The sequence below is a fragment of the Vidua chalybeata genome, chromosome 1 (genome assembly GCF_026979565.1).
Source record: "Vidua chalybeata isolate OUT-0048 chromosome 1, bVidCha1 merged haplotype, whole genome shotgun sequence".
Classification (NCBI taxonomy): Eukaryota; Metazoa; Chordata; class Aves; order Passeriformes; family Viduidae; genus Vidua; species Vidua chalybeata.
This window is the reverse complement of record NC_071530.1, coordinates 43,097,861-43,123,629: the sequence shown is the minus strand read 5'-3', so window position 1 is coordinate 43,123,629 and position 25,769 is coordinate 43,097,861. Positions and strand designations below refer to the sequence as shown.

General features: G+C 37.9%; 1 protein-coding gene across 4 annotated transcripts in view; it reads right to left on the bottom strand.

The window, feature by feature from the left end:
- Window positions 1-1,102: 1,102 nt before the first annotated feature.
- The window catches only part of NEK11 (NIMA related kinase 11), an 81,676-nt gene continuing 57,009 nt past the window's right edge, over window positions 1,103-25,769 (bottom strand). For all 4 annotated transcript variants that reach the window (XM_053958661.1, XM_053958676.1, XM_053958670.1 and 1 more), the window contains 3 exons: window positions 20,832-20,892; window positions 14,907-15,003; window positions 1,103-2,024 (listed from right to left, as the gene is read on the bottom strand). In XM_053958661.1, the coding sequence (XP_053814636.1) occupies window positions 1,820-2,024; window positions 14,907-15,003; window positions 20,832-20,892 (363 nt within the window). In that variant the 3' untranslated portion in view covers window positions 1,103-1,819. The remainder of the gene's footprint in view (window positions 2,025-14,906; window positions 15,004-20,831; window positions 20,893-25,769) is intronic.

Below are 25,769 nucleotides of genomic sequence, written 5' to 3'. Positions count from 1 at the left end.
TCCTTGACTGCCTTAAGGAGCCTGACCCACTCTTACCCAGGTATTTTTTCTTGCAAGCTGCATGGAAAAAAACTTGAATAAGTCTTTGTCACTAATAAAAAAGGTATTGACTGCTTACAGAGGCTGTTTCTGAAGTTTTTGTGATAAGTCACCTTGAATTGCAGCAGAGGTAGAAGAAGGAGTGAAGATTATCTTCCTCTGACATTATTCTCACTATGTCAGTTACTCATTGTTTACTTTTGGACTTTAAAGTCCCTGCAACAGCCAAGCACTCTTCCTGTATCTCAGACTTCAACACTTCTGTTTTAAAATGGTCTTAAGTTATGTGCAGAAAATATGGAATCAAAACACAACATTGAGAGGGATGGGGAGTGTAAGTCAAGAAGAAGTAATAGGAAAGAGACCGAAACCTGACAAACAAATATGTTTCCCTACCTCAGTGAACATCATAGTGGACTTTAGTCTCTGGCTTGTAACACCGTGTGTTCTAAACAAAGGCTAAAGCTACAAAAAGCTGAAACACACCAGAATCTCTTATACTTTGAGCTGGAAGTATAGTGCCACATCATCTGTAGCTGGATGTGCCTTTTGCTTCCTCAGCTTATGCTGCTGCTAAAAGAGATTTAGATGACTCTACTTGCCTTTTGTTTTGTTCTTAACACATGTCATAAAAATGGATCAGTAGCACTGCTTAATTGACCATCAGTAGTGGTATACTTCACTGTAAATAGGTCAAATAGAAATGTTTTTTGGATATTTTTATTATGAGTTTCTTCTAATTTATTTAGTACAGTCCCAAAGTCCTTTAAGAGTTGTGGGGAAAAAGCAGGAAGCATAGGGATTATGATAATGGCTCAATGCCTAAAATTCATTTGGTCTAAAATTCAGTTTAGATTCCTTTACCAATTGTATGACTTTGTTAACCTTTAGTCTTTTACACAGATGGAGGAAGGAGCTCAGAATGCAGAATAAGGAAGTAAGAGGTAGAAGGAAAACATTAAGTATATAATCAGAGCCTGGTAGACAGTTGAAACCAGCAGGAGTGAGATGCATATGAAGAAGGGAGCATAAACACTAAGGAAGAACATTAACGGTAACAATGTGCAAGGCAGAAAAAAATCAGTTTATTGCTCCATTTTTGAAGAATGAATTTAATCCAAAACTCTTTAGACAAGTAAAGTGTATGACCAGACATTCTTCTGCCATTATGAATATACACACCTATCTCTGTGTATGTGAGCATGCATATATGTATATAAATATGTACATACGTATGTATGTCCACAGTTCCTTTGAAGCTCAGATGAAATGCAGCCCTTTTGAACAATCAATAATAAGACTATTAGGGGCTGAGTGGCCATACATATACATACATGTTTAAGAGTAAATCTGCCAAATTACAAAAATTATGGGCTTAAGTAGCACAAGGATGAGTTAGCACAGAAATCAACAGCAGCTGGAGTCTAATCCTGCATCATTCCATCAAAGGCAGCTTTGCCAGTGATGCTCTGAGTGCAGGACTGGTGTTCAGCCATGGCCCAGAACACCCTTTCTTTGCTTTAAGTGGCAGAAGGGGACACAGGTAACTGTGAATCCTCCCTCCACTGTCACAAACATTTGTTCTTCTTCCTGCCCCTGAAATCTGTGCCATATTTACCCACTTCCCACTGCAGCCTGGACTCTCAAATGGAGCTTACCCACATGCTTATGTACTACATTACCCTCAGCAGTGTCCTCCAAATACCTCCTGTACTTGCCTGCTGGCCTGAAGGAGGCCTCTTCTTGCTCTGTGCCATTCCCAGCTGTTGCTGACACACTGTTACAGCTGGAGATGAGGCTCTGAAGCCTGTAGCTGTTCCTCGAAGTACAGCAGCTGATCCACTTCAAAGCAATCACTTGCTCTAGAAACCAGTTTCTCCAAACAGCTCCTGATCTCTTCCTCACTGGCATTCTGCTGTCTCACTTGCTTGAGGCAGCTGTACACGGCCTCAAATACCTCCACTCCCAGCTTCCCAATGGCAGATCTGGGGATAAATATTATAGAAAAGGTAATTCATGTTATGTAGTAACACAGGCATTAACTAGTGTAGATTCCTTCTGAATGTAGGTTTGATTAAAATATCATTATGCACCTTGTTTGCCTGACAGGAAAAGGAACTAAAGTTTCCTGGAGAATTTCTCCGGTTTTAGTTGCTATACAGAGCCCAAGAATAAAAACCTGGCCATAGCAAAGTCATGGGAAGCATGGCCATCTTCATTGTTACAATCCAAGAATCCTCTTCCTGCTGAGTCTGACAGACTCTTTTATCTACAAGAAGTCTGGTAAACACACATGTATTACTGCCTCTGGATTTCATCAAAACCAAAACAAGCAACCCAGTCAGCTGAACACCAGTGGCATTTTATGTGAGCACACTTTGTTATTCATTGCTTTATTTTAGCTTCTATAAAATACAAGAAAACCATTGTACAAGCTCAGTATGAGCTAACTTGACACTTTTTTTTCTTTTCTATAGTGCTCTCCTTTTATCAGAACACAAATCTGGAACTCAGTGACAAAACACACACTCATACCATCTTAATATTGATTTATAAAAATGAACCATTTGAAAACTGCAAGACAATGAACAGCATTTCTTCCTCCTAAAGGAAAAACATCTTTAAATTCATGTATCACAGGTAACATAAAATTTTTCACTCAATGATGGCTTCATATTTTGATGAAAATACCAGGGTAATTTTCCTTCAGCATTTCAGAGATTATCTGCCTGCTCTTCATGCTTCTGACACAGCATTTGGTTTTTTTCACTAAACGGTTACATATTAGAGCAGTTGAGAGTTGGTTGTCTTTTAGATAAAAAGGATGTGTGTGGAAGGGAGCCACGTCATATGGTGCCTGCAGTAGGCTCCCAGCCAGTGCCTGAGGCAGCAGGAGATGGGACACCGTCAGCCTGTGGCTGTATCAAGGATGTTCTATAGAGGGGCAGAGAAAGGAATCACAGATCCCCTTCACGGATCCCTGGTGCCAGCATTAAGGCTTAGAACTTCACTACAGGTGCACATAGGTTCAGAGGGAACAGGCACACTTTCCATAGCAGTTTAAATAGTTAAACCTTCCTCCCAACAGCAACTTCACAAACTGCAATTGTAGTTTTTCCTGATTTTGTACTGATTTTGCTACATGTCTTAACACCAGGGCAAGCTCAACTCTTCTCACCCAATAGCATAATCAATCTAGCAGTGTAGTTGCTTTTTATCAGTGATCATCCTGTTATTGCTGAGGAAAAACATCATCACAGTAAAATATCAGCCAGTAAGAGTTGCATATTATGTGAATTCCTCAATTCTTAGGAAAACATTGCAAAGACTTTATTGGTTCTCAAACTTCTCCCATCTCACTTGCTCTTTGCTTTTCTAGCACCACGATCATGCCCAGGTGTGATCCCCCTTTGGCTTCAGGTCACCACTCTGCTGGCTCCAGACATGGAGGTAGATCAGGAGCTTGGGGCAGAGAAAGCCAAGACCCAGGATCAGAAGTCACAGGGCCAAGCTGGAATCTCTATAGGTCTAGACCTGATTCAGTCCTGCTTCCTATAACTACAAATTACCTTTTTATTTTCTACCAAGAATGTTGTTTAGGAGAAACTAAAAACTGTTAGAAATAATTAATTCTCAGACACTAGAAACCTAGGGATTGGATTACGACCGAAAGCTAAATGGAGATTTGTTTGACAAACAATGTACATTTCTTCACAAAACACTATAAAAAATATCACTATTTCTTCCCAACAGTTAAAAATGAATACATGACAAGCTGTCCTGAAATCACTGCTACTTCATGAGTGCCTTTAATGACTCCTCTCTCCCTCTTAGACAAGTATGTTCAATTTTTGGGCAGTCCTGTCTATTTAAAGATGAATAATTAGGCAAACATACACCTTGGGAGTACTGCTTCTGCTAATAAATGTGACCTGCAGACTTGAGTCTTCTCTGTTCAGCTTGGCAGAGCACGCAAATCAGCTAATGTGTGTAATAGCTGATACAATAGAATTAAGGGGAAGATGTTCATAGGTTGAAAATTATGGGGTAGGTAACAAAAATTATAACCTGCTTTTACTAAAGAAGACATCAGGCTCTGTTTGGACTTGAGAGCTGCATTAATTTGACTCTACTACCACATCATGCATCACAGAGGCAGAAGTGTGGGATCTCAGAGAGTAAATGTCAAAGAGGTGTCACCGAGTGAATCTACGATCCTGATGGAAGGAGAGGAGAAAGTGCTTCCTGGAAAGTGAGGTTTGTCCATTATGGCCTTGATCTTGTGCTAGGGGACATTTATCCATCCATATAAAATCCTAGAGAGGCACAATTACAGATTGCTATTTCACATGAAATATGGGATACCTGCACTGATGTTTAAAAAGAATTAAAGCCTTACCACCAAATGTGCTGTGAGAACAAGTGCAGAACTCCCATTTACAGCCACATTTGGCCATCCATGTTTCCTGATTTACTGGCATTTACTCTCTTCATGCTATCCTATAGCTCACTCACCTACAATCTCACTGTGAGTCATCATCTCTTCTTCAGCCAAGAAAACACGAGTGAAAGGGACATCTGACATCTGGGATTTCATTACTGTGAAAAATTGTGGGCCAGGCCTCCATCCCACACTGGCCTAAATTGTTTTCCAGTGTGCTAAAATCCAAGGAATTACATTGGGCTCTACCAATCAAGGGTCTGGCTTCGGATAATACAGTAATGTGCTTAAATATAATATCTCAGATCGTTCTTTTCTTTCTTTGTTACAGATCCTTAGATGGAGGGATTCATTGAGCTCAACTTCCCTCACTCCTGGCTGCACAGAGCAGTCCCAATGCTCCAGGCAGAGGAGACACAGGGCTGGAAGCATGCTGTGACCACCAACCCACTGGCTGCACAGCAGATATTACCAGTCTGGGGACACTGTCACCCACGGAAGCTGTGGCCTGAGAAAAAAATTACTCTTTTTGCCAGCTCTTTTTGCATGCAGCACACACAACGTGCCTGAGAAACTGAACTGCAACAAGACCCAAAGGCCATATTGATAATTGATTTGTGGATAATGATGGAGTGTGGACATAAAATAGAGACTTGGTTCAATCAAGGATAAGGCATTTCTGAGTATGCAAGATGCAGTAAAGAATATCAGCAAAATCATAGGCACTGCTGGAGTTAGAGGGGAGCTAAATAGGAGTCTTGAGAACTGCAGATTTTAGACACAGGGTGTCTAAAACCATTCCAAGTCATTTAGTGGATCTGAATTTATCAGGCTATCTGGTGATTCACAGTTGATTTTCTACGCATGAGTGCAAAATTACTAAAATTTGACAATATAATAATGTTGTATTCTTAGCTGGCTGAGGAAGTTGTAAATCTTTCCCTAAGTGAACAAAGAATTTTCTATTATTCCACTGGTTTTCATTTTGACTATTCTGATGCCAGCTACATATTAACATCTCCTTTCTGGCTTGGAGATCAATTACAATACACCTACCTTTATGCCACACTGACAAAAGCCACAAAACAAGATTAATGCTGAAGTTGTGCTCCTCCATAGGCATTAGTTGCCAGGTTAATATCTCTCAATAACTTTGTCATGACCTGCCTTGAAAGATAACTATGTCACAAATCAGCAGCTAAGGGGTTTTTCAGCTTCTCACTTTCCAATGTCATTTAGCATGATGGCAGCTATCATTTAAAGCCATCCTGGTCTCAGTGGTGCCTTCAGGGAACTATGTGTGGTCTGTGCAAGGAGAGGCTCTGCACAAGCCACTACTGAACACACCAGAGTAGTAACACTATGGAAGTCCCTCCAGATCAGGCATCAGCAATAGCATCTCACCTCTGCTATAACAGGCAACAAACACACTACTCCTAAGACAAACACAGAAAATTCAATTATTTCAAAAAAATTAGTTACTCATGCCTACATCAAAGCAAACCTTAATAAAGAAAATTTCTGGACATGGAATACCCATTCCACTGGGCATTTATTTATCCTTTTGAATGCAGCCAGGCCACCTGCATCCAGCACCAAAGAGCACATTGTAAAGTAGAGAACAAATCTGGGTTGATTTTGGCTCATGGGGCATAAAAGTGAGTGCAGGGATCTTTGAAAGAATAATTTCAGTAGATGCCCCTAAATTCTGTTCTTCCTAATTCAAGGAGCTAACCCCATAGAGTCCAGCAGTATTACATAGGATTCTCATCAACACATCCAAAAATTATTTGTCCCTGAATTAATGCTATTTCCAAGCATTAATTTATTAACCCCACATTTCTCTTTAAAACAGTACAACCATGCCACTTAGCAGCTAACCAGTAGTGATATGAAATCTCAGCGAAAAAGATTGTTACATTTATCTCCTGAGATGACTTTGCAAAAGAATCAGGAAATTACATATCCTTAGTCTCATACAAAATATTGTTTTCTAACTGTACCAGAAAATCTTAAGATATCTGCTACAGCATGTCATGGTTCAATAAACAAACAGGTTTATCTCAGAACACAAAGGATCTCTGTCCTCTCGAGTTATCTTTCTGTCATTTGGTTTGCTGGCATTACTGACTATGAATGATTAAAACTTTGACACTTGAAAGAAATGCCTCTGGGTTCAAATCTTCATTTGCAGCATAACTTCTCTGTTGCTGTTTAAAGACACCTTGAGATCTTCTAGGAGAAGGGCATAATAAGTTCCATGATCCAGGTTTTAGGAACTTATTTCTAAAGGCAGGGCAACTGTTTTCTAGTTCTGACAGCAGTTCAATCTTGAGAATGTGAAAAAAATAGCTAAGTCTAAGAAAAGGTCTTATAAAAATAAAAAAGGCAGTGGAAAGTATTACTATATAAAAGCTAGTAAGAAAAGAAATATAAATTACTACTATTAGCCCCCACCTTCACCTTCAAGCCTCAATGGACTTTGACTATTCTCATATTACTACTGAAGGAAAATTTCTTCACTTGAAAACACAATGATAATTTTCCTAATTCATCCTTAGTTACTCTGTAATTCTTGAATTAAAGCACCTTAATTTGATTGCAAACAAAACTCTCTGATGTAATACTTCAAAGACATGCAAAATCTAAAGCATATTTAAGACATGTTTTCCCATGAGTTAAGAAGGATCTTATTATTAAAAGATGTAGACACACAGGTGAAGAAATATGAACAATAATATTCTCCATGCACCTCATATTCAGAGATAAATGAATTTATAAATTAGGAATTGAAGCCAACATCTGCTCTTGGAAGAAGTGTTAATTAGAATTTAGAGCTGCTAGTTGAATTCTAGTTACTATGAATTTAGAAGATGACTTATCATAAGAGAAAATGTATTTTTTTTCGTTTTTCCCACAAAAGGAAAAAATTACAACAAAACAGTCATTTAAATCAAACCTGAACACTGCAATTTTAAAGTCTTCCTATATTAAGAAATTTACTACCAATACTAAAAATAAGAGTGAAAATATATTTCCTTCTATAGAACTATTCTTCATGAGGTAGGGTGAGTGATAATTACACTGTTTCACTGTGGCCATGAAGAATTACCTGAGAATTACACTTCCCTGAGCTTTATACACAGTCTGAGATTTCCTAGTCTTTCTATAATTATTTTAAACAACATTCTGATTTTTAACAGTGCCATGTCATTCAGAGAATCTTTGAAAAGTCATCAGTTTAATTCCTTCAGCATCACTGATCAAGATCAAGAAGGAATTCCTGGCACACTTAACACATACCTGATGCTATTTGCTTTGTTTATCAATGTATTTGTTTTAGACGGGTGTCTCTGAAGAGCAGCACAATACATAGCTACTTCTTGAATGTGGGCATTTGAGGATACAATAGTTACCTCTGAAAAGTAAATAATTGTATGCAGATCTTGTAAAATTTAAGACTAGAACTGCATTCTGCTTTGTTCAGCTGTGCGGTAATAGAGTGTTAATGCTGATTTCCTTTTACATGGCTTAATAGTGGGAGGGGGTCTCTCCTGACATAGGATTTCATACCAAAATGAAAAATTTAAAACCAACAATTTACCTGTTAGAGAAAGGAAAAGGTACTTATGCATTTCAATGAAACAATCAGAATACTATTACTATATATATTTTTCCTCAATCCAAGCATTGTCTTTAGCCATACTCTATTAAGTGCTACTACATAAAACAACGCATTTCTGAGTTAGCAATAAGTGAGTCTCATTAAAAGGTTCGCCAATGCTTCAAAGGTGCTTCATTGCAGAAATTAATGAAATCAGTTGGTATGGAGATAGACGATTCTTGATAGAAATATCACAAACACCACAGTAATTTACTCACAAAATTTCCAGCTGGGCTTGAGCACTGTACAGCCACAGAGGGAGGTGAAGCAGCATTCAAGCTCTGAGCTATGCTAAAGACCCATACAAGGTTACAGTAAAAGTAAAAATACTCTTAAACAATCGAATCAAAAAGACACAAAAAGACATTTTAAAAGCTAAAAAAAAACCCAAACCTAACTGATGTGGAATGTGAGATATCCAATTATGGCAAATATTTAACTGTATATATACATATACATAAAAATAGACACTAACATATACACAAAAAGGCTCTCAAACTTATTTGCCTAAGGTTTTATGCAAACAGTTTTTCAAACATCAACCATTTAGGCTTAGTTCATATCTATATCCTCCCAAAGGGGCCTTAAAGCTAGGTGGATTAAGTCCACAGCTTCTTTCAGGTCTCTTTTCACATCTGTAGCTCTTTAAGAAGTTCCTAACACAAAACAGGACTAAGGCAAATTCACATTTTGGCAGAGCCATACAATTTCATGATGACACCACTCTATAGAGAAAGAAAGGAAAGCAATTACCAACTACGGACAGTAGATCTATGATTTTCAGAAAGGCCTAGAAAGATTTACGTATTCAGTTTCTTCTAGGTCTGCATCAAAATAAGACAAGCTTCACAGAGCTGTTTAGGCATTTAAAGACGTAGATAGAAGTCTAGTACCTAATTTTTTCCCTAAAAAGCAAGCATTTAATATCTTTCAAAAGAGAGCTCTGGTCATTCCTGCGTCCAACCCCTTGGAAAATTCCCTACCTACATTTCTCTCAAGTAAATTTCCCAAGGTTGCAATGCTACTTCTAGTAAATGCTGACAAAATAAATCGAGTGGTTCCATATTGAAACCAGACTATATAATTAATGCTGCATGAAAGTGTTTTTGCATTTGCAAACTATTGACAAAACAAAGGTGCTGGAAATCTGAACAGCTCAATCTATGCATTATATGTGCACAGCACAAGAAACTAGGCAAGCTATGCTTTGTGTGCAAAACAAAAAGAAGTGTAAGTCTCTGAATGTTTTGAGTGTTTGGGGCCCCTTGACATTTTCAAATGAATGAGTCTATACTTAAAATTTTAGTTGTTTTGCTACTGAAATGCAATTTTCAAAGTGAATAAAAACTCTCTATAGTGCTGAAGCAATCATAGTGTTAATGTCCACTTAAAAAAAGAAGTCCTTAAAAATTCAGAATAACAGAATGACTCATGGATCTATGACATACAGTTCAGCAGAGAAGCTGAAACAAATCTGTGTTTTCTTTACATATCTAAGCAAATTTACAAAATATTACACGTTGTTATGACCTGAGGTAATAGTAATGTGAGGCAATAGTAATTCAAGTCATGTGCAAAATGGTGAGCATCAAGTCATGTGCAAAAAGATGAGCATCCCAAAAAAATGCATCAAACTTTAATTCTGCTCCAATATTCACTCACTCTAACTACCAAGTTTGTTCTCACTATTCATTTCAAAGTGCACCCTAACAAATGTAAAACTGCTAAGAACTGCTGAAATCATGGTGTTGGCAGGTGACATGCTCTTCCCATCCTCAGATGCAGGATGGAGAGGAGCAGCATAAGAGACAAAGTGCCAACAACAGAAGCAGCCCATTTTTGTCATGGGAAGGGGAGGAGTATGGACAGTGGGAAGAAGCTGAATGAAGACCCATGGAAAATGCCTGAGGAATTAGACCATGACCTCTAACTTCAGCCTTGAGGGGTTCCTGCTGCTTCTGCTGCAGAGGACTCCTATTCTTCTGAGCAGCAGACACTGTCTCACTCACCTTCATTTCTTCTTAGGCAGGAGAAGCACAGGATTTACCCATTCCCACTTTCTCTTTCAGTCGTTGCCTGGGGACAGCAATGACTCCTGAGCCAGGAGCACTCACTCCTCCCTGACAGAAGCCAAGAACCAATATTCCACCTTGGCCACACACAGGCAGAATTCAATCTTTCAGTGTTCCTACTGGATTTCCTGTACTCTCACTTGCTTGTAAAGCAAACAGCAAACCCAAAATACTTTCTTCAAATTTGGGTCTGGAAAATATTGAAAAGTATAGATAGTGCAATTATCTTAAAATGGATTTTCAGTAAAAGAAAGAGAAACTCATGGACTAAGATGTTTAATTTTTTTCCATAATGAACTCAGTGGACTCATTTGAGACTGGCCTTTAAAAATGAGGTGTGAGAAACTGTGACAAGGAAGATGGATATGTAAATAAAATCTCAGCTTAGCCCAAAAGATGCAGAAAACTATAGTCATGCTGTAGGATGCCTTGGGACCACCAGACAGAAATTATTACCTGAAAATGAAGTGTTGGACAGAACACTGGTGTGTATAAGAGAAAATTCAATGCTCAGAAACATTTCAGGATCAATACCTTCAAGAGTACTCTATTCACCTGCAAAAAAGTGGTAGCTCAGAGTGTCAATAAACTTCCTTACCAAATATGTCTTTTGTCTGTGAGAAGACATCTTATTCCTCAAGCACGTTTACATCATTGCACCATCAACATGACAGTCAATGGCAATCAAAAGGTCACTGATAAGTTTTTAAATCAAATTCATAAAAAACAATTAGCTTTTCTGTATTTGTTGCTTTTGTCTTCACTAAAGCTGCCCTCAATGACATCAGTAACAAAACCAGTTTCAGTTGGCTCAGAAAGGTCCACTCTGCATAAATTGAAATACTACATCAAGTAAACACTTTCTTTACTGTAATATTTTTTTTTAATTACAGAAATAAATGTACAAAAAGTCTTCTATACTTCTAGCATTTTAGGACTACTTATCTCAAAGAACATCCATTGCCTACTGAATTACCTCAAGATGGCCTTTATTTCTGAAATTTTAAGATAATCTATGCATTTGATGTCAGCATCACAAGCACAAGAAGCATATATACATACTGCTCGTGAATCTAAACCAATAGTGTTATGAGCATTCACAGGAGCAGAATAAAAATATTACCCAATGCTTTTTCTTCATGACTTCTGAAAGACTGCCTTACTTACACTCAGCAGGGGATGATGAAGTCTTTTTCCTGATCGTGGTATGCTGCTGTGCATAACACTTTGGGGACTGACTAAGAGGTGCTTACTGCTGGGCTAAAGGATTTTAATTTACTTGAAATTTGGGGCATAAAAGGCTTTTCCTTCTACTGCCATACATTTTATTGAATTCTAAAGTGCATATTAAAGTTCATGGCTATTAAAATGACTCATTGTAGATATTCATGGATATCTCCACAAAGGAGCACAAAATGATCTGTACTAAGTTTTTTATATGGATCTCGAGGGAAAAAATTAATAGGTGCTACAACAATTTAATCTGACAGGGGAAAAATGCTTTGGCTTGAGGAGGAGTTGCTTCTGAAGAACGGTGTGGTTCTCTTCTGAGATGCACAGTTGGAAAGTCTCTATAGGGGAACATCAGTGGAACAGCCATTCGTTTGTCTTCATGGATCTGTCCATGAAGATAACTTGGCTCTGGATAGTATATGGCAGTAATGCTTCTCAGACTCAGCATGCACCAAGTTACCACGTACCACCAAGGATGGGAACCACCACGAGAATTAGATGGTGGCCAGGACAGAAGATACCAGGAAATGGCTCCTCCCATTTCCTGCATCTAACATGATTCCTCAGTTTCAAAACCCAATATGAGGAATAAGAGTCTCACAGCTCCGATTTCTATATTTGGTTGAGTTGTCGCTGCTGGCACACAGGGCTGGGAAGGCGCATAACGATAACCTTAGTGGGAGCTAGTTCAAAAAATGGAGATTTCTTATCAACGCTGCAGATCTCAATATCGAAATGCTTAGCACTGAAGTGGAAATTTTTGTGGAGACAATTAACTCAGCTTGAAAGGTAAAGTTAAATCTCTGCCCTTATAAACTTCATAATGAATTCAGATACCAAATATAACAAACTGGAAATTGTTGTCACTGGATTCAGTGATTTTATCCTGACTTTTACTGAGAGGACAGCAATTCACATTGATGCTGACTGCAATCAATTGGAACAGAGAGTGCAATGGTAATTGGAAAGAAAAAGTCAGGGGAAATATTTAGGGGTTGTAGTGATAAAAAAGCCATTTCTTTTCACTTAAAATAGGAGGAGACCAAGCACTCCTACCTGCCATGTTCAAGAATATCAGTGGCTTCCTTCTTTATTCCCATAAAGATTTTTAGCACAGCTTTGCTCTCACATGAGTATACTTGTCAAGTCTGCCATAAGAATACTGTAGAAACCTCCTAAATTGATGCTCTGATACACAGCGAGTCAAAGAAGGCATTTAGTGAGTCATGCTGCAGTAACTCAAGCAATGAGCACATAACATCTTGTCAAGGGACTGCCTTGCTACAGTGGTTTGCAGGCCAGCATTATTCACATGTCAATTGGAAATGGCTAAAAAGTGCTTTCGTTGTTAGACCCTGTTTTATTTTAGATGAATCTACCATTTTATCAGAGCTACTGACACTTTCTTCCAGTAACGTCATCTGCAATGCGTGGGCACAAAGTTTCTTTATGAGCAGCTCATGACATAGGAGCTCCTAACATCTGAAAACATATTGCTCCTAACATCTGAAAATGGTGCAAATCCCAAACCTATATAGTCCTCTTTCTAGAGTGACTTGACACTCAAACAGATTTCACTGCACCTCCACATTATCTCCCCTGCTCTGCTCTTCTCTTTCCTTTTAGGAACTCCTGCTACTAAGTTTGTCTCACAAAGACAAATCCCCCACATTGTCTTTTTCATCAGAAGCTGTCATCTGGAAGATACCCCCCCCAACAAAATTCTGCACCTATCCAAGTAAAACTGAATAGCACAAGTCTAAATTATATTAGCCTTGCTTATGTGGCACTGTTATGTAGATGACATTCAAAAAACACATCATATGAAGTTTGCTGAAGGATGAGCAGAGAAGCTGTGGCTTTATGTACTGATTCATAGCCAGATGTGCTTCCTTCTCACCACTGAAAACCCTGCTCTGCCCTGTGTGTAGATTGGCCATGGGTCAGAGTTTGCAGGGAATCTCCTTGACTACACACATGCTGGGAACTGTGCTCATTGACTTGTTCCTTAACACTTTACTTTCCAAGCAATTAAGTCCTTTCTCACCTTTACATATTCAGAAAATGAAAAGGTCATGCTATGTTTTGGAGAAAGGACAATAATGTGAGTCACAACAAACCATGAAATCCATGAAACATCACTGGAAAAACAGATTTTGAAAGAAGTGATCCAATCATACCTCAGCCCTAAAAGAAATGACCATGAAATCCAAATATTTTAAGTTCTATCCAGGAACCATGAGAACACCAGGTGAAATCTCTAAGTCTAGTGGGCATTTTGACTAAAAATCTCACCTTGTAAGTAGCTGGGACAACATAATGCATTAATTTATTTTTATAAGTAGTTTCCATGAAAAGAGAATGGAAAGCAGTACAAGTGGAAGGCTGTGAGACCTGGAACTGATTGTACAGTAAAGGCTAAGCCATGAAGTGAAACCTCAGGAGCTGCTGAATCTTGAAATACTATAAAACCAAATAACTTCTATCAGGAGTAAATGTGATTGGTATTTTCCTGAAGTACATAGTGATTTGTTTTAAACAGTGATTGCTATCAATGCTGTTGGAATTGTATTCATTCTCTTCAGAGAGCTCACTTAAATAACTCTTAGCATCTACTATTTGAACTTATTTGTATTCCAATAACATTCACCACATTATTGGCACTGTCCACCTACACAAGAGAAAAAATTGCCCTTTTTTTAAAGAGTTTAAATTCTGAGAGCAGTTGAATCTTGCAACATTGCAAAGAATATTTGAGCTCAGAAATAATCCATATCACGATGATTATCAGATCACCACCTAAAATAGGATGCAAGCAATCTTGGAAGGCCAGAAATTACTGAGTCAAGATAAAGGCTCAAGATACATTAACCAGTACATTCTAGAAAGGAAGCACAGATCTTCATTTTATTAAAACACTGAAACCTTTATAAATTAAGCTGGGATTTCAGCAATGCTGAAAACAATTAGACAATGAGTTTCAAAGGGAACTGCCATGTACATTCCGCTGTCTCATTTCAAAATCCCAGCCAACAGCAGCAATTTTATTTGGTTTAAAACATCATATCACCATGGGAAACAAACCCACTTACTTTTCATTCCAGGCAGGAATGAAGTGTGGGTAAGGGAGTGAACATGGTGGTAATGTGCACATCTGCAGGTGATATATGGGCATGGGCTGTGCTAATAAATAAAGTGAAATTCAGAATGACACCAACAGCAGGGAAGGCAAACTGGATCCTGGAAGGATGACAGTGATTGTGCAGCTTACAAGAAAATAATCAGAAGTAAGGGTCAACTTTCACCCTCTCTGGAGGCAAGTAGGCAGGTCTCTAAACACCTTTCCATCCACTTCTTTTTGTTGATGGGATTTTGGGGTTTTATTTGCTGTGCTTTGCAGTTTTCCAAATCCATGTTCTTTGCCTGCACATTGGTAACACATAAATATGCTACTTACTCCCTCATGCGTTTCAGCTTGGTCTCAGCCATTGTATTGTTGAGATCTCTGAATCCCTGGGGCACCCCTGGAGACACTCCGGTGACAGTCCTCGAGCCTACAAATCAATGCAGACACATAACCTTATTCACCTTCATCCCCCGAGCTCTATTGCAGAATCAAGGGCAGTCAGAAGGAGGAAGACTATTCCTGCTTCTCACAAGGCAGTGCCACATTAATTAAAGATTAATTAGATTATTAAACGTACATTAAGGGCAACTTCTTTCTGAGGGACAAGTAGGTTTATAGCCTAAAGGCACCAGAATTGTAATAACAAGGAATACACAAGGAATTACAACAGAAAGGACAATCACTTGAGGAAGTTCTGGGACGAATAAATATACAACAAAAATAAATTTGTTTTGACAATATGCATTTTCTTCCATTGTTTTTTTACTTATCTTTAAGAGCAAAAACATTCTTCCTAACAGGCAAGTCTCTCCTTGATCCTGATCATTACTGAGAACTGGAAGTATTTATCTATGACATCAGTTTCTCCTTCAGATAAAGGTACTCTTTTTATGTATGAATATATATATATATAAAAACATACCTGTATATGTAAATATATATGTATGTGTAATAAATATGCACATGCATAAATACACATGCCCACTCTTTCTCTTTGCAGGTCTTGTGAGCTGTTGCAATATTTCAGGACCTAGGGCTCACATACCACTGAAGCACTCATCCACAGGAACACAGAAGTGCTGATTCACAGAGGACTGTCAGGGTTATCAGCTCAAATATGCTGCAATTTCATGTAGTCATCCCATCATACAAGTCTGTGGTTTTCCCAAGAAATTTATGTACTTTTTGCTCTGACTACTCCCATTGAAAGACAATTTCAAAGCCTCACTGGGAACAAGTGGCTAAAATCTCCTGATAAAATGTCTTTATCAAGCAGTTCCTGCTCATTTTCCTCCTGTGCCAGTCCTTTCCTTTGGCTTACGCAGTTCTTTCCTTCCCTTTTACATACTCCTTTCATTTCTTTATAATTGGAAAAAGAGATCCTATTTCAGCTTTCAATTTGTTAAGCTGAACAAAGCAGCTATTTTAGCCTCTTCTTGCAAATTGTTTGGCATTAGGATTTCACTTCCCAAAAAAGGAGACGTATCAGGGTGTAAATGTGTGGGCTGTGCCACACAGGACCCAAGTTCTGAACAGGCATGGGAGGGCTTTGCATAGGGTAGGAACAAGCCAAAAGTCAAACATGTTAACAAAATGTCTTGTCTAAGTGAGCACACACTCCCCTCCTAGCAGGGGTTTTTAGCTTGGACTCAGCTGGGGTTTGGCTTAGTTTGGATTGCATTAACAGGGATCACATGCAGCCAGAGGGAGCTTGCAGCTCTCCTCCCTCTATAAGCAGGTATAGACATCCCCAGAGAACACCAAATGCTTCCCTGGAATGTGTAATCTAGGCTCTCCCAACAGTTAGGCTCCTATGCCTTACATGATTCTAGACCTGATCACATCCATTTGACTACTGAGATTAAAACTTTCCATTGTGAATGATCCTACCGAATCTCTCACAGTGAGTGTCTGCTGGATTCAGAAGCTTGGAAGCACAGAAGAAATGGATTCCTGATTCTGTTAGCAGGATGGACAAACAATTGCACATTTAAAAACATTCTCTTAGCTTATCTTACACCTAATGGCTAGGAGTTCTCTGGTGCCCAAGTATTACAACTCAGGTATAATTAATGTAGTTTGAAAGATGAAAAATGACAAGCCCAGTTCTTAATGGCAACCAATTATTTCACCCATTAATGCAAAAAACATTTCCTGATTGTTTACTATAAGAGCGTGCATGCATATTCATATGTTTTACATGGAGTCTGCAAGCATTCAACTCCTTCAGCAGCACTGGAAAATTCAGCCATCCTCAGGACAGCTCTGAGGAAACCCCAGGTGCTGTGCAAAGTAGTGCTCATGACTTACTGGGCTTCTCACTCAGTTGGCACAGTATTAAGGTCCAGGTGTAGGGCTTTGGTGCTTTGCAACTAATTAAAAATTGATGCCCTGATCACCAGTGGCCTAAAGGAAAATATAAATCTTGCAGTCTCTTAAAAAGGAGTATATTTTACCACAGGTACCAGATAAATTCTGGTATTATTATTATTATTACAGGATATATCACTCTTGTAAGAGCTCAACATATTCTTTCTGTTTAGTGAATTCAGTATGTTTATTACTACAATATTTCCTTCTCCTCTGACATTTCATTATTAAAGACATCCTTCTTGCTAGTTTTGTTTTGTTTTCCCTGGGATTTCTGGCTAAATAATTCATATTTTGTCTACTTTACACATTGGCAGTTGGCCAAGAAAAACTTCGTCTCTATATGCAAACTCTCTATCTTTCTCTCCATTTAATATGATTTTTTGGCAACTGCAATGCAGCACAGACTGAATATTGTAGGATGCTGCAAAGGTGTGGTTAGTAATTAAAAAAAATGAGTTCTCAGCGATGACTGCTAAAAGCTTGATATATTTGCTGCTACAGCACACCTCAACAAATTTTACTGGGGTGATTCATAACCATACCAATTTCTACATCAAATGCATTTTCTTAGAAACAGTTACTTGGTTAATAATGTATTTTGCACCCAGCTTCAGGCAGTTTGTGTACCCACATATCAACATAGAACAAGGAGCTACACTTCTTCAAAAAGTTACCAGATAATTATTTGCATTTTTTATCCAATATATCATTCTTGATCCATTAAACAAAATCAAATGAAACAACAAGAGCACTGTCTTTTCAAAACCAGGTATGGTGGCTTTCTAAATGCATTTCAATGTCTCCCAATGTCTAACCCAGTATTGCAGAAACAATATAGGGCAAAGGGCAAAAGTCCTTTGTCCTCTCAGGTGATAGAGCACCAGTTTGAGGTTTTCACTGAGGATCTGTAGAGAAAGGAATTCAGTCATAGGTGCATTATCTGGTAAGAGTTTTCATAAATTATGGTCCAAAGGCACTCCTACAAACATTTCTGCTAATGACCAAAGAATAGGTGACACACATTACTGCATCCCTTCATAAGCCATGATGTATTGTGAAGATGTTATCTCCACTGAATCACAAACTTCTGTTTGTATTTCAGATTTCTTTTCTTTACCTTTCACTGCTACATATGAGCTCCTACAATGCCTTTTTGTACAATATATAAAAGATTAGAAACAGATGTGTTTTCCAGATTCATAAACAATACCAACTGCCCCTAACCTTCTCTTCCTTAATGCCAAGCATATTTAGTAAAATTTAAAATTAGTTTTTCAAATTCCCTTATCTTCTGCATTTTTTTTTCTGCGATCTTCCCAATTTTTCAGTTTATCAGCATGGCCTATCTTATTTCAAATGCACTCTGCATGGACCTTTATAGCCAACACAAAAGCAATTGTGTACCACGAAAGCTCTCGTACTTGGAGTGATTCTGGGACCTCTTGAGGAGAAAATTCAGTTACCTCCAAAGTCCTTTTATAAACACTGAGGTTTATACTAAAAAAAATTCCACCTGTTGAAAAACAATATATATTTATTGCATCCTTTTTACCACAACCTTTGCTGACATAAAAAAAAAGTTCTATTGTTTTTCTTCTTGGTTGTTCTCTAACAACCGCTTGAAATGACTCATAATCTTTTTGTAATACTTTAATAATGAAAGATGCCACAAGAAATTCTGTCCTGGCCAGATTCCTGCTTCTATTGCCCTATTATTACAATGAAATCCATACTGTTTTCAGGAGCAGCCATTACAATCCTGCTGCAGCTCTGTAGCCCAGTATTGCCACTGCTTGCACCAGGCCACACACCTGGAACTGAGTCTGCAAGGCTCCAGGCTTTGTCTGATCTTGTCTTGTCCTGACAGAAGTTTTGATTTAATTGCTTAAGCGATAGCAGCAGTTCTTTGAATTACTATGTTTTGTTTTATCTCCACTTTTTCTTGTAACCTACAACCTGCTTTTCTAGATGGATAGTAGTATTCTGTGTAGAAAGACATATTTATAACTAACTTAATTCAATTAACATAGAGAAGTACAGACTGGTACAACATCAGATGCCTTGAAAAGTGGGAACGAAGGATGAGATGTAAAGGACTACAGGCATGGGATGTCAAAAAGGGAGGCTCTGGCTAGTACTTGCAATACCATGGGTAAAATCAATGTGCTAGTGGTTAGTTAAAGAAATGCAGACCTGGAAGGGGACACAACTAGCTTTAGGGTGAAAAAGACAGCAAGTATCTAACCTATGTAAATGCACTATATACAGAAAATTTTGATGCAATGGGTATTTGGAGCCCAGTGAAGAATATGCAAGGTATAAATGAACATTAGCAAACACATAAAAATGACCCCAACTGCAGGTTTATAGCTTGATTAGAAGAACTTAAAATAACGAAAGTTTAAACTTTCTAAGTGATACTGAGCATACAAAGATAAAAGGGAACCTGGAGATTTGTCTCTTATTATCATCACATATATTTCTTTGGAGAAAATCATACCTAATTACTACCTAGTTTGGAAAAAGCCTATAAGTTTCAGCACGGACTGGTTGGAAATTTTTTAGTGATAAAAGTACAATTCAATTTTTTAATACTACAATTTTTAAAAAGACATCTTCTTGTCCCTAATACTGAATGGAAAAGATTAAGATAAGGGAGTTTCAAATACTGAGATTGTTTTTTAAACACCACTGTTTGTCTTAGGCTAATATTCTTGTTTGTTCTCATCAACCTTCAAGGCAATTCCTCTCTAATTAAATGAAGGGATATTGAAGCACAGAGCAAATTTTTTTCTTATTTCTACTTCTGTAAACCCATTGCAGACAGTGATGCTGCAAATGCATAAATGAGTGCAGAATTTGGAGATGGGGGTTTTCTGTAAATGTGAAGAGAAACTAGATGTAAATGTTCCTTCCTTCAGTCCTGAGGGTCTCCTGGCATGGGACACAGAAGGTGACCAGTGGCTACAGGACTATGATGGCAAAAACTTTGATTACTCCCTTCCATCCTTCTTCTTTGACTCTCTCTTCCCATCTATCCAGGCTCTCAAAGAGGGGTGAACCAGAGCTCAGCACTGGAAGAACTTCTGGAAGCAGGACTTCCTAGGAGTCTCCTGTGTTGTGGTTTTAGATAATCCCAAGTCAGGTTTATCCCAACTGAATGAGTGCAAATGAAGCAACTAAATGAGGCTGCAGTTCCCATGGGAGGCTTTGGGAACTCAGCTGGCCTTTCATGCAGCTCCCACTCAGGCTGCTGCTGGCACAGTCCCACCAAGTGGCCTCTGAGGACAGTGACTATGGCAGCCACAGTAAATAGCCTTCTTTCACTTAAGTTTTCCTTTTAGCTTTTAAGTAGACCGCAACGACCCAGGTTTTCCAACTGTAAATCTATAGACAATATTTTGCCAGAGATTTTAGGATTAAATTACTAAGTTAAATTCTCACTGTTTTCTTTGTACCTGTAATGAGATACTCTTACATAAATTAAGTATTATCCAAACCTTGACCATAATTTTTAAAATATTAAATATTTTAATTAATTTCCTCTTATTGTTACCAGGATTAAAAACTATAAAATAGCTTACGCATCCTCAAATATTTTCCTCTGGAGAAAAAAATGACAGTAGCCAAGTTTTTAATTTTTTTTTATAATATTCTATTCTTCTAACTATCATGCTTTATGGTTTTATTATTTGCAACAAAAGCACTTTACTTATGCCTTTTCTTTTGGCATAGTTATATCTCTTTGCAGTAGATTAAGGAAATAATTTTCAAAGTGATCACATTTTTTTAGTTATTTTGTTGCAATATAGAAATAGTTGGACAGCGCTGCATACAGACTGCTAATAACTGCTGCTATCTAAAGAAGATATAGCATCTTACCCAATGAGCTGCTATTCAGGACACTCTCCAAATATTCAACCATTGCCTCTATATCACTGTCCTGTGAATAAATGAAATAGGAATGGCATTAGTGTGAACACAAACCTAAACACAAACACCATGTCCCAGAGGTGCCATCCCACAAACATAGAGGATATCACACAAGTAAGTGTCAAGACTAGATTATAAAGAAGTTACAATGCCCAAGACATTTTCCATGTTTTCTTCTCCTAAAACATCAGGCTTTGGAATGATGTAATAACCAAACAACAATTTAAGTCAGATTCCTTGCAGAACACAAGTGTTTAGAAGAATTCTGCATGGAATTTAAGGAAATATATTTACTGTGGAGGGTGATGTGCAGTCTCTGAAAATATACCAGCATTTTATCATCAGTTAGTCCTGGAATATCTAAAACAATATTACATTGAAAAAAGCAAGTATATACTTTTTAACTATGCCAAAATTGTTATGCTTATGATAGCTGTCCACAACAAATTAATACTTATCTTTCATGTAATTGCATCTACTTACATGTCTAGTAACAGCAACTAATTGAAAAAATTTTAATTAAGAAGAGATTTTAACATTTTTATATTTCAAGTGTTCTGCTACTAAACAGATGGCTGACAGTTTTGCCGTGATATCTTTCATATGAAATGCTGTTTGTGTACACAGATGAAATTTAAAGTTCTGGCCATTAAGCAATGATTGTTTTCCAGGAAGTACATCACAATTTTATGACAGTCCAAGAAAAACTTGGACTCTGAGTGTGTAGAAGCTGCTGCCATATCATATTTACAACACAGCATTTCTTGACTATTTAAAACTGACAGTCAACATCTAGACCTTGCTAAAAAATTTAAAAAATAGTCAGCACTCTACGCCTTTAAGAGACTGAAAACAATGGAATAAAAAGAAACACTATTGACCTCCACTTCTACAATGGACAATCTGTTTTATACTCTTCTGTGATCTTACTAAAATGCCCATTCTAAATTTCTTAACTTAGGAATTGCCAGCACACCTAAACAGGGCAGCAATAATTGCTGGCAATGACTTCCAGTTGGTTAGGGACCTTCTGGTGCAAGTGGGAGCTGTTATGGATGAGCATAAATTAACTATTCTTTCACCCCAAGTTGTTGTATGAGCTTATATTTGAAACAGGCTCTGCTACTTTAGCTGAGGTTTGCAAGGCAGGAATCAGGTTCTTGGTTGGACATTACAAAAGGTAATGCACAAGCTCACAGGTTCAAAGGAGCCTCTTTGCCCTTTTGGAGCAGCCTGTGGGGTCCTGATTGGATCAGGTCAGCACAAGAGTTTCCAGTTCTGCAGCCAGGAAATGCTAGAGAATGCATTCATTATGTTCATATACACAGTACATACTGAATATTGAATTAAGACAGTATTAGAGATATAATTTCTCTGTACTTCTAAAAAAAAAAAAAGAACCTTTAGGACTTCATTAAAAAGATGTCATTAAATTTTTCATTCAAAACTAAAATGTTATATTGATTTTCTGCTAATATTACTTTGTAATTATTTTTATTTTCATTATCATTAACAGTTAACCACAAATCTACAGACAGGCAAAACATACTAAATAACCATATACAACACTATTGCTTTAATAAAACTTTTTTTAAACATTTTTTTTAATGGGATAAAGCCTGTAATACCCAAATGTTTGACTTCTTACAATAGGACATCATATATACTCCAATTATAACAACAAAGTTGGTTTATTCTCTTTATGCTGTAAGGCAAAATATATATTTTCACCTCTTCATCACTCCTGTCTTTTCCCCACTTGGGTTTAGCACTGGAAGAGGATTTAGTTGTTTTATTTAATATATTTCTTTAATCTTTCTCTTTTTTTTTTTTTTTCTTTTTGCAGAGAAAGCAAAGCCCTACAGAATGTACAAAGGACTGTGACAGATGCCCAGAAGAGAGGCACTCCCATGTATAAGAGCCAGTGTGGGTGAATGCCTGCACATTTCAGATTCAGAACAAACAACTACATTTCTAACACCCACAAGCCATGCAAAAACATGTGTTAGGAATCCAGTGGAGCATCTTAGGGGTCACAGCACACAGATCACTCAGACCTGCTGGAGCTATGATAATTTATGTCAGGTGAGTGTCTGGCTTGACAATCTCAGAAGCAACTTGGAATTTGAAAATAGGAACCTACTGCATCACAGTAGTAGACTGTCATAGTGAAGAGGGTGAATTTGTTATTATGGTCACTGAGAAAAAACACTAAGAACATGGTGATGAACTGCAGTAAAGAGCATCCACCAGCATCTCAGCTAAATCAAAGCCAATGGAAGCTTCATTACACACTAACTTTTCAAGATGAAACCTCTGTTAAGCATCACACATTACAATGTTTTTTAAAACAGTTTGTCATTCTCTTTCATGATTTCCCCCTAATTAGAAACTGGTTCTCTTAGAAAAAAAACATGTGGAAAAGAGCCACTGGCTTGAAGAGGTAGAGGTCTGGAAAAGTAATTGGCAAATTGCTGCTTGAAACCTGTCATTGTGCATTTCTGCTCCAAAAGAAAGGGACAAAGGACACTAAACCCCAGTGCTGGAAAATGTACTTGAAATCAGATATCCTGTACTGAAAGGTATCAACATGAGAAAAAGCAAAAGCTGTCTCAGCTCCTACCCTAAACCTTTAAAATTAAAATGTTTCAGTGCCTAAACTCTACCTTCCTAAGTGGTCTTACATCCCATGTGAGGCTGCTACTTCTCAGTCTGTCTTGACATCTGTGGGAGTCTAATATAGCTTGAATAAATAGCTCATATCCCTTTCTACATCTTGCACCTTAATATGTTGTTCATAAAGATGACTTTTCTGACCCCATGCTACTGCATGAACATTGGAAATTTTTTTAATCCTTGTTTGAAATAATGGGGTCACCAGAGAGCACCACCAGGTGCAGTATTTCTGCACTCTCTGCACAGAAGTAACTAGTAAAGCAATCTTGGGATTGGAAATTTAAGAGATTTGCAGAAATTACCTTAGTAGCCCTTACTGTGTTGCACTGGAATGATTTCTTTTTACCACACACCTCCAAAAGCTTGGTTTAAGGTATCTTTGAAGAACAGGTTTAAGAGTATGAATCCCATCATAGAAATAGAAGTAGGAGGTTTGGTATTAAGTAAATGACTGCAGAAGCAAACCTTTGCTATTCTGGTAGGATTTGAAGCTTATTATTAACACTGAGCACGATCCCACCTACCTTTGAGTGGGATTCATCTCACATAACCATTGATATGCAAAGGAAGATGTTGCGTGCATGTTAATAACTGTAAATCCCTTTACAATCACCAAAGAGGGACCTCTCTGCATATTCCAACCTGCATTAGGTGTTTACTCCCTAATAATGCTTGCTTACTTCCCCTCACAGTACTGCCTTTCTGTTTGTTGAGTTCAGACAAAGATGTTCAGACTTGCACAGATATGTTCAGTCTGCTTTCACCCTGGATTTACTGCAGAATTTTCCACTTGAGAAAGCAAAAATTGTCCATTTTCACTTTCTACTTCCCAAGACATAGAAAAGGTAATTGTGTCAATACCCAGAAACACACTTATTGAATATCTTAAGATATTAAGACACTATGAGGTGCCAGTGGGATGGCTCTTCCAGCCCACCATGCTGGTTCTTATCATGGAATCTTTAGGCAGTCCAACATGAGGGACTGTTACAGCTCACATCTGAATGCCAACATCTAATTTAGTCTGCATTACTGAGAAATCTATTTTTGTCTTCTGCCCTTCATTAATTCTAAGCAGCAGTCTGCCTGTTCAAAACCACTACTGATTGACACTTAATGATACCATCAATGAAAGTTGAATGAAAATTTCAAAAGGCATTCTAAAAAAGAAAAATTGTCTCAGAGTCTGATGAAAATGAGCAGTAATTTCATTTTTAAGAGTACCTTGTGGTAGACTTTCTGGGGAAAGGTTTCTTTGCATGTCTATGCATTGTGGGTAAGCATAAATGCAGCAAACTGAAAAAAACATTGTCTAAGATAATCCACTGTTTCACAATTGAATAAAGATTTCTTTAGACCACTACTGTACAAACTGCTCCTGAATTTTAAGGCATCCTGTGTGTTTAATTTGAAAGTTAGGAGGACATGTCTAGATTGCATGGAGCTGTTTCTGAGTAAATTTCAAGTTTTACTTGTGGGATAATTTCATGATCCCCTGCTACTGTGGTAGAAGTAGAGTTCTGATTTCTCACACTTTATTTTTGCCTTAAAAAATACATCTCAAAGAAGCTATTAGTTCAAAATTTTCAAAAACCACAACTTACTTATAATTTAGTGAAGAGTATTAGTCTTCTTGGCCAGTTCCCTGAAATGCAGAAGACATCACACCCTGTGCTGCAAACTTTGCACACGATCACAGAATGAAGTAACTGTTCCTAGGCAGAGCCAGGTAGTACCATTCAGAGGCACTGCAGGCCATGCTTGAAACTGGGGGCCCATAGGAGAAATGAATAGTTCCTGAATGCCTTAGGAAGATCCATTTTCAGAACTGCCTCAGGCACTTAAGTTTATTGACTTGACTGAGATCAAGTCTCATGTCTCTTGTCTCACTGGAGACAAGATTCATCTCAGCTCATTCTGACCAGATCTATATTAGGTGCCTTTTCCAATAATCCTCAACCTTCACACTGCAATCCCTGACTTTCTTGTGGCAGCCTTAACTGATAAAGCTACTTTAAGCCTTTCAACAATAAGTTTTCTCTTCACTGACACTTTCTGTGAGGTGGGAAAGTCTACAGATTTGCTGATCTGCAGCTGTTTTGCAGCTGTTTAGGCTCATTGTTCATCACATTGTCCTAGAAAATATGTCTAATATAGGCAGGAACTAGAGGTGAATATCTTTGGGAATTAGAGCTGGAACTCTTATCTTAT